General features: G+C 27.2%; 1 protein-coding gene across 1 annotated transcript; it reads left to right on the top strand.

Annotated features, from left to right (window-relative positions):
- Positions 1-2,378: 2,378 nt before the first annotated feature.
- Positions 2,379-3,261, top strand: LOC124927090 (uncharacterized serine-rich protein C215.13-like). The gene has a single exon (XM_047467438.1). It carries the CDS (start codon positions 2,408-2,410, stop codon positions 3,032-3,034), a length of 627 nt encoding a protein of 208 aa, XP_047323394.1. The 5' UTR covers positions 2,379-2,407; the 3' UTR covers positions 3,035-3,261.
- The last annotated feature ends 7,629 nt before the right edge of the window (positions 3,262-10,890 follow it).

Here is a 10,890-nt window from a genome sequence, read left to right as displayed (position 1 = left end):
TTATAAAATATGTAATGTCATGTAGAGAGTGCAAGATACATTAAAATAAAAATGATAGAATAAAGACAAAAGTCAATTAGTAAAAGCTATAATCAATTCTTAAAAAAGGTCATGAACTTGGGCACATATTTTGTCAAATTAATGTCAAATGATCTCTGCCCTCTTATTTTGTCAAATTAATGTTCCACCTCAGCATAAAGCGGGCACATATTGAACTTGGGCAAAACACTCCAATGCTTCTGCCCGCCCTCTTATCTAAATAATTTAAAGGTGTTTTAAATAAATAAATAATTTATACTATTATAACTAATATTCCTATATTATAGGAAAATTTAAGAATTTAAACTTTAAAACGTGTTAATATAATTAATAGAAAAATATACTAATTTATTTGAAATATATATTTATTAATTAAATATATATATAACTAATATTAAATAAATTGAAATATAAAATATATTATAATATTAAAAACATTATAAGAATAAATTTGAGAATATATAACTAATATTCCTATATTATAGGAAAATTTGAGAATATATAACTAATATTTCTATATTATAATAAAATATAAAATATTTTTATAATTTAAAATATATTATAATATTATTATAATTTAATATATAATTAATATTATTATAATTTAATATATAATTAATATTCCTATTTTATAGTAAAATTTTAGAATATATATTTATTTAATGTTATTATAATATTACTTAAAAATAGTAGAAAAAAATATTATAATTAAATATATAACTAATATTCCTATATTATATAATATATTATATTATATAATCATGAAAAAGTCAGAAGAGGGCATGACCGGCATAGAGGGCACTGCCCTCTTTTTCCTTTTATCTCCAATGCAAAAAATGAAAAAAACCAATGACCTGCCCTTTTCCACACTGTCCGATGCGGGCACAGGTCATGCGTTGGAGATGCTCTGATAAATGTGGACGATTTAGCTTCTTACATAAAAAAAAAAAATTAACAGAAATTTGTAAAATGATTTAGCTATATGATTTAGGGTATATGATTTGATTTTAGCTTATCAAATAGTCTCATATTTCTCTTTAATTTTAGTTCATAATCTCTCATTTTTCATTGATAAACTTTTGCACCGTTTTGACATAAAAGTCTGTTAAACGTCATAAATGCCTAGTCCCCCTTTCGTTGCAATAAGTTTCTTTTAACTTCTTCTACTTACTTAGATAAGAAATATGATATTTTGACAAGTCCCCCAATAAATAAATAAATAAATAAATAAATAAATAAATAAATAAAAGCTTTAAATGAACTTTGATGCATTTTTTACGTTTAAAATTGTTGAATAGCTAACCTTGAATTGTTTGATAAAAAAAGAATATTAAATTTGAATTTATTTTTTACGTTTAAAATTGTTGAATAGCTAACCTTGAATTGTTTGATAAAAAAAGATAATATTAAATATAAAAAATTCAGTATAGTCTTTTTATATATATATAATATTTTGTTATGAGTTATTTCAATAACCCATACAAATCAAATATCGTTTTACTCATCTTTCATCTATCAATAAATCATTCAATTCATTATTAAAATATTAAAATATTTTTTATTTTATATTATATATTATTATTTATTTTATTTACATATCAATACTTTTAAATATTTTTACTAAAAAACAATTTTTTTTAATTTTTTTTTTATCACCAAATCATTCATTATTTTCTCTCTTAGTTTCTTAAATAATTTGTTACCGAACAATCCATAATAATACAACAATGAACATATTATATTATGGCTCCTCAGGATAAAATATTGGTATTAACCTACATGAGATTTATTTAAATTTAAACTGGTATTAACCTACATGAGATTTATTTAAATTTAAACGTACGAATTTGATATTTTAGAAAGTTGAATTCTTTGCATTGAGAACATTGATTTTGTCACAGTTTTCTATTTATTAGAATTTTGGATACCGAATATTATATAAATTCGTGTTATAAAATTATACTATAACAATGTAATTTCTATTAGTATTCTCTTCTCTTTCTCTTGTTTACCTAATCAAGTTTTATTTCGATAAAACACGTTAAATTATTATTTTTTTATTATATACACCATTTTAGCAGCATTCCGTTGTAACAAAAATATTACAAATGTAAGAACAAATTAAATATATATGTTATTGTAGTAAAACTATAGTTGTAATAGAATTGAATTAGTTAAAAGAAGTAAGTAGAAGATAGCAACTTCACAATCCCATAAAGCCCATTTATTTCCCCTCACCTCTCTTTCTCTTTCTCTCTATTATTCAGTGGAGGGAGAGAGGGGGGTCGCCCTGTTTTTTCAATAATTTCGATGGCTTTGTCAAATAAAGAGTAAGTTACAATCCAGGACATACATCAAATGAAATGAAATGAAACCCCATAAAACAGAGATCACTCCTTCTTCCTTTCCTGTCTTTCTCTCTCCAAAAATATCCTCATCAATGTCTTCTCCTTCTTCTACCTTTAATGGCGGAAACGACATTCACAAACCCTCCCGTCGCCGGCTACCCTCTTTCTCTTCTTCCTCCAGCTCTTCCTCTTCCAGTCTAGGATCGGCAACATCCTCAACTTCCCGCGACAATTCCCCCTTCAGTCCTAGTCCACTGTTCCATTTCTCAGGAATGATCCCCTTTTCATGGGAAGATTGTCCTGGAATACCCAAAACACAACTCTACAACAAAATCAACCAAGATTTACACCCCTCTTTCAACCTCCTCCCACTCCCTCCCGCCGGAAATACTACCGCCGCTCCGGCGAAATCCAAGAAGAAGGCGGCCATTTCCAGTAGGGAGAGTTTCAAATGGGACCCGTTTCTTGCGGCGATGGTGGAGTGCTCAAGGAACGAAGACAATGATCATCATGATTGGAAGGGATCAAAAGCGGTCACTAGAAGTTTAAGTGATCGGTTTGGTTTCATAGGTATGTATAATTCTTGTAAGAGGACATGCCCTGTTTCTGAGTCTATTATTTACGTCGCCAGGCCAGGCCCACATTAATAAAGCGACCGGCGATCGATCTCCGGCGACGACGGCGGTGGTGGTAAAGACACTTCATGCGATACTACTAGATAAATTAAGTTCATCATGTTCATGTTCATGTTTTAATTTAGTTAGGGTTTCTCCAAAAAAAAAAAAACTCTTGGGCTTTCTAAGCCATTTTCTTGTGTAAAATGTCATTTTTTAGAATATTATATACCATCTTATTAATTTCTTGTTTTGTTACACATCCATCATACTTAATAATCCATTAGGTTTTTGCAATATCATCTACAATTTATTTGAGTCACACCATTCAAACTATAATAATATGCCGACACAAAACTTTTGAAATATGCTTTAATTATTCAACTTAACCCTTAACTTTATATAAAATATTCAAGTTGACCCCAAATTTGCATCAATCTGCCGTTGACACTTCTTGTACATTAATTATTTAGAAATTCGAGGATCAATTATGATATATTGTAGAAGTTTGAGAGTAAAATTAGAAAGTTAATTTATTTATTTGAAAAAGATATTTTTAAGAGTAAAATTAATAAGTTATAAGATTGGGAAATGTGTTCAAATCTGGCGTTATGTGATTCGGAAACAGCGTCATCTTTGGAGTTATTAGTGAGAGAAAATGTGTATTAATTAATTTTAATATAATAAGCATGTGGTGGTTTTATGATGGCTATTAGTGAAGATTACACAAACCCATGTGACCACTAATTGTATTCAATCCAAATTTTATAAATTATTTTATTATTATTTGTGTTGGGTTCTAAATAGATAATTCAAAATAAATAACCATCAAGGTGGATGAAACAACCTTTTACTATCTCTACCACACCCTCCTTACAAAGTAAAGATAACAAGTGTGACCACAATTCCACTATATATGTAAATATTAGCAAAGAAGATAACTTTTTTTTATTATTATTTCCCTGACAACCCGATATACCCATCTATATACGATCTCTAAAAAAAACAAAATGGTAAATTAGAATCTAATTAACAAATGAATAAGAAAATAAAACAATAAAAACAAAACATGTAATTATTATTGCACTTTTCTAGAGTTTTCGGTCTTCACTCACGGACATATTTGGGACAGGATCATTGCGTTGTTATGACTTATATATCCCTAGAGTGAGTAGACTCCCAAGAGAAATGTATAGTAAAAGGAGAAGAAGACTAAAAAAGTCTTGCTTTTTTGTTATCAAAATTAATGTATATTTTATGATATTAATATTGGATCTAAATTAATATTTCAATTAGATATTTGACAAAAATATTATATTCAAATAAATTTATAAATTTTTATTTGTTCAAATCCAAATTCAAAATCTATTTTCTTTTTCAAATAAGGAGAAATGTATCTTCCTCATGGTTTAATATTTGCTGATTTTTTCAAACAAACCCAAATGTATTAAGCCTTGTTTTGTAGTGAATTTTTTAAACAAATATTGATTTATTTAAAAAAATGTTTATTGTCGATAATCTTGAGAAGGTAGTTATTTAAAAAAAATAAAGACTTAATAATATATAATTTTTAAAATTTTTAATATAGATGAATTGATTGAGTGGAAGAAATCATGTTTGATTATAATTTGATTTAAATTTAAATACAACCAAACAAGATCTTACTCGTGGTTTAATATTTACTCAAGCACTTTTTTCCAAAAGTAGAGAGTACACCTCTCCTTATCTCTCCTTTGACAAATTGAGACCCATCATATTTATTTTATGTATTTAATCTTATATGTTTTTTTTATTAAAATGTTTCATAATATTTTTTTTTTTAGAAATAACATCATTTATGAAAATAAATCACCAAATTATTGAACAGCAAATCTATTTATTTTCAATTACATTTTATTATTTGGAAAAAGTTATTTTTTAATAACCTAATTGTGAAAGACTCAAATTCATGACCATAAATACATGAATTTTCGTTCACCATTTAATTATGGGTCTTCGACTCTATTTTAAAAAACTAGTATGAACCCTAGTCATGTCCCTCCACTTTAATTTAATAAATTTTAATTTTTTTAATATATAGATAATTAATATACTCTTTTTAAAGAAATATTTCAGCTCACCAAATTTCAAATAAATAGAAACTAAATATATCTAATGTAGAGTAGATGCATTATTTTCCCTCAAATTTTTATTTTAGATATATGAATGGAATGTGGACCATACAATACGTACGTACCTAACTCCCTTCCTCCTAACTTAATTTCTAAGTGATGTCATTAAAATATCAAAATAGAAAGTTAGGAGAGCAATATGGGTCTAGCTTGGTTTTGATGTAATTAAATTCAAATAATTCAATATCACATTATTAACCATTCAAATAATTTAACAAACGTCAACAAGTTATGTCAATCTTTTGAAATTTGATAAGTTTAGGGTTGGTTGACACCATTTAATGAGGTTTGGTATAACAAAAGTTTCCAAAAGTAGTAAAGAAAAAAAAATCGAAGGGGACGGTTCTTAATGTTGACATGTTATTAGATATTTTTCACCGAACAAGAGTGAGATCGAACAGCATGTACCTTAAATTTCAACACAAGAATATTGTTAGGTTAATTTAACATTTAATCAAATTGTAGGGTAAAAAAAGAAGGAATTAACCAACCCCAATTGTTGGTGGACCAGATAGGATCTACAAAAGGGGTTTATATATATATGGCATGTGTAGACACTCTGGAGTCTTGTGGGCAGAAGTGTACAAAATGAAACTCTTCATGTGTGTATTATTTAAATAGTCTCTGCCAAGATGAAGAAATTAAAGAAAAAAAATGTTTATTAGTCAACTCAAATATCATTCAAATCTTGATCGGCAATAAACCAATCCACCCTATCGAATCTCAACCTCAAAATTATTTTTGGACAATACATAATATCATTTGGAACCATTATTTTAATGAATTTTTAATTGCCACTATGCAAAAAAAACCCCTTAAAGGATTTTTCTAGAATCAAATGATCCACTATAAGATAATTAGGATTTTATAAATAGTTCAATTCAATATCTATGAACTTAAAAATACATTCTAGACAAGAATGAAGGCACTAAAATTTAAAACCAATCAATTCAACTTTAGTCCTTTTTTTTCTAGTTTATTTATTTTCAAGTTCCAAACACATAATTGATATGTAATTATGAGTAGTTACCATGCTATTGGAATCAAGTAGCTAGTAAAATATGTTTATCCAAACAAATAATTATGAACTTACTTGATGATGATAACAACATATAGAGAGTGTATACATGCATGCTTCATTTCATTAATTAATTAGGTATAGATTTTAAATAGGATTGGTGCTTGTTTGTTTTCTTATTTAAATTCTCTCATAATATGGGTGGGCAAATGGACAATTAACTATAGTTTCAAAAGACTTGTAGGGCAAACCAAACACGAGGAAGAAGGGCCACTCGATACTAGAAAGATTAAGAAATATGGGAAAAGTTAAAATGAAGAAAGAGTGGTGAGTTCGATCATGATGATACAAACCTTCAATGGACCCTTCTTCCTCAAAATCATGTCCATTTTTGTGCTAATTGATGCCCATAAACAAGACCCCATGTGATATCTTATCTTATATATAACAATATTTGTAAAAAGTTTAAATTTCAAAATGGGACCTAAAGTATTATGAACATTCAAAAGAGGCCTAAAGTTCTTAAACTTTTGAATGACATTCAAATAATGTGACCTTCATAAATCCAGTTAAAATAGAGGTAAGTATCATATAAGTTTAACACATACATAAACAATTAAATTGTTGTGGAAGCTCTTTTTTTCAAATTATTTATAGCATTTAAAAAAAATAGAGATATATAATATTTTAAATATATTAATAAAGGACAATTAAAACAATTAAAAACAAGGTACTGATGAAATTCTTCAATTTTGTGACTATAAAATGTTATGATTCTATCTTCGATTAATTTCCCCAATAATACGTCTTGTTTGGTAACAAAACTATGTTTACTACTAGTGATCATCATTGGAATGACCATTTTATCCTCAACTTCCCTCGAATCAACTTCTAGGTTGTCATTTTGGTAAGGGTAGCATTGGAACAGAAACCATTAATGGATCTGCATGCGTAATTCTCTTAATCTATCTCAATCAACTTGAATAAAAATCAATAAAAAACACGAATCAAACAATGACTTACTATTACTACGTCTATATAGCTATTAGGAACTACACAATTATGTGCTACTTTTACAATAATGATGATTTAATTGGGGGTGGGGGGACATAATCCCAAGTATAGGAAGTAATTAAAGTGGCTATACTATCCACATGGACCACATCAATACAATAAAGATTGGGATTTGGAGGAGTATCATAATTCATATCATAAAATATATAATGAACAATGTGTATGGTTGAATCAAAGTCAAAACAGGAAATTAAACATGCTTGGAATTGACCTACATGACTCTAGAGCTACTATTTGCTTAAGTTAGGTTAGGAATTTTTAATATATAGCATGGTCTGAACTCTGAACAACCATTTATATATTTCTATTATATTAATGAACTAATTATGAAAAAAAGGACATTTCAGGTAAGAAATATGGTCCCAGAATCACTATATTTGCATCACATTTAATATATCACACATTTATGGTTCTGATATTTGTTAACTAGTACTGTTAATCATATTCATATCTCCAAATCAATTATTGCATTTGATGCTCTCTATATTTTTAGTTTCTACTCTTATATTTTTATTCTTTTAGAACAATAATCAAATTAAGGATACTAACTTACAAATGTATATATAAATAAACATATCTTATTCTAATAAAGGAGAAAGAAAATAAAAAAACAGAACATGATACTGAAAGCTCAACTACCTTAGTGTTAAAGTAGAAGGGATTATTTCCGTAAAATCATGAGTTTTAAGTCTTCATTAATATCATTTAAAATATACATATTATAAGTGAGATGAACTTTGAGTACATGTAGATAGAGGAGAGTAATGTGCAAATTGAGTTTCAAACTTTAAAAATAACATAATTATCTTTAAGCTAATTAATGGGAATCCTTGTTTAAGCTGAATTGCATGTCCTTTAGATTTTTGTATCCATTAGTAATCTATCATAAGAGGGTCTTTTGATAAATACATTTTCATCCTGTGGTATCTAGGATTCAAATTAACAGTTATCCAGGTTGTTAAAAATCTTTTTAAATTAAAATTAATTTAATGATGTTTGAAACAAACTTTATGAATATTAAATTGACAAGCGAAAATATAATTGGAACACATGCCTTCAGTCATTAATTGTACCTTGAATATTTGATCGCTGATGAACATTAACGCTTCTCCTATAAATATCGTCTTCAACACGATACCCAAACTTTATAGATTATTCTAAACTTTTTGTCGTCATTAACCCTCAATGATGTAATTGTATTGGATAAGGTGTACGTGCAAATGGTTATCGACTTTACCCCAAACAATAATTAATTTGGATAATCCATTTATTATTAATTTGTAAATTATTCTTTGAGTTATACTATTAATATCTTAAATATTAAAAAACATTTCTTTTTATTTACTACAGATGAGATTTATTAAATGAAACTATAGTATTGAGGTGATTGTAAATTTGTAATATGTGATTATGTATACAGGGAGTCACTCTATGCTATAAAGTTATGAAGACTCGAACTCATAACCTGAGTTTCATGATTTTGCATTTTTGTTTGTAAATTAACTTAAAAAATGTAACTCGGTTAGGGATGACAACGAGTACCTTACTCGTCGGTTGGATAGGGGAGTACCCATCTTATGTACCCTATTTTCATTTTACTACCCGACTCCGACCTCGAACTTAACGGGTATCTCTATTTCTTTCCGATCTCCGACGGGTACCTAATTACCCGATTAATTAAATATAAATTTTATATTTTACTAAAATGAATTTAAAAAATATTGAATAATAACCAAACAATAAATAAATTTGAAATAGTAATATTGAAATATAAAAAAAATATAAATATTATTTACCTATATAATTGTGTTATAAATGTCGAAGAACATAACAACTTTGACTATACGTCGTCTTAAAAAAAAAAACATAACAACTTTGTTATTATTATAATTGAAGAAGAAAATATAAAGAAAATGTTAAAAAAATATTAAGAGATAAAAATGAAAGTGATAAAAGAAAAAAAAAATTATAGTTAAAAATGAAGAGATTAAATAAAAATGAGATTAAAGAGAAATACGTTTCTTATAATAATAATAAAAATGTGAAATAATAAAGTATGAGTAGAAATAAAGGGTGAATAAGAGCAAAAATAAATTATATAATTATTATAAATAAAAAAAACAAAGAAGAAGGTACGAAATGTCACGTTAATACTAGCAAAATATATATTAATATAGTCGAGTATCGAATATCGGGTTTGAATTTGAGTTTCGTACACTTCACATCCCATACCTTGTTCCCTCCCCGAACCAATTTAAATTATCCGAACTCGACTATCGGTATCCACATGTATCGGTCGGGCGTACAATTACCATTACCATCCCTAAACTCATTTTTGATTGAGGCCATAACTAATTAATTAATTATTTTCCAGCCGTTTCCTCATGATGTCTCTGCCGGACGAATATGAGTGATTTGGTACTTGTGTTAGTGGACATATATAATTAGCATTTCTTGGTGGCGATTATATCAAACAAGCTTTAACGGTTCCCGCCTTAATTAATTACAACTGTTCCTCGGAACTATGTTTTGTCAGTTTCTGGTTTGTCTTCTTCGTCCATCAGACCATTTATCGTTTAGGAGAAGAATTAATTAAGAATTATTAGTTTAATTTCGCTATCTTCAAAGCAAATCATTGTTCGATGGAATCTCTAACTAGCTAGCTAGATGCTAGAATATTAGATATGCCTTCCTTCCTTCCTCATGTAATAAGTAATCAATAATAAAATCCAATTTTCTTCTCATTCATTAATAATATTCATATCAAAATATGTCATCGGAAATTAGCTCTTCTTCTTCTACTTCTTCTCCAATTATTCTTTTTCTTGATGCTACCAAAAATCACAAGGAACAGGAGCTTAAGCTTTTAATTGACAACGTCAAATTGCTACCACACGTCGATGATGGCTATACAGTTGTAGTCATCGGCGTTCTTCACAAAATTCAGCATCCTAGTAAGTGTTTTAAACATCATCATCATCATGATCATCATCTCTTTCTAATTTACATTATAATTTGTTATTACTTTCTCATAATCTACCTTTCTCGCCGGGATCGATATCTTATTCAAAACTTATTTCATATTGAATTTCCACTCAAACTGCTCTTCTTTAAAGGTGTATGTATTATGACTTTGGGTTTATAAGAAAAAATGTAAAATAATTATTTTTATTTATTTGATATATATTTTATTAAATTTTGTATTAATTAAAAAATATAAAGTTTTATTAGTTTAATTGGTTAAAATATTAATTATATAGTTAGATTAGAAGTTAAAAATTTTATTCATCATTTTAATCTTATATTTTAAAATGATTTGTTATATTTATATATATTAAATAACTGTGTTAACTTTTAAAATTAATTAACTTGTTTATAACATATAAAGGAGCAAAATTATATATTAGATACTTTAAAAAATATTCATCTAAAATTCAAACAAAAAATAAAAATCACTCCCATAAATTAACTAGAAAATGAAAAAAACATTATATTTTGTTTTGTTTAGTTTTTATCAAACTAAAATATATTTATGTCACAAAAAAAAAATGTTATTGATTTAGTGTATCATGCTTCATGTAGTGGGGTATCAAATGCGAGCATCCCTTGTCAGTTCAAGTGGAACA

This window comes from Impatiens glandulifera, chromosome 2 (assembly GCF_907164915.1).
Source record: "Impatiens glandulifera chromosome 2, dImpGla2.1, whole genome shotgun sequence".
NCBI classification, from domain to species: Eukaryota; Viridiplantae; Streptophyta; class Magnoliopsida; order Ericales; family Balsaminaceae; genus Impatiens; species Impatiens glandulifera.
This window is presented reverse-complemented; position numbering and strand designations above follow the sequence as displayed.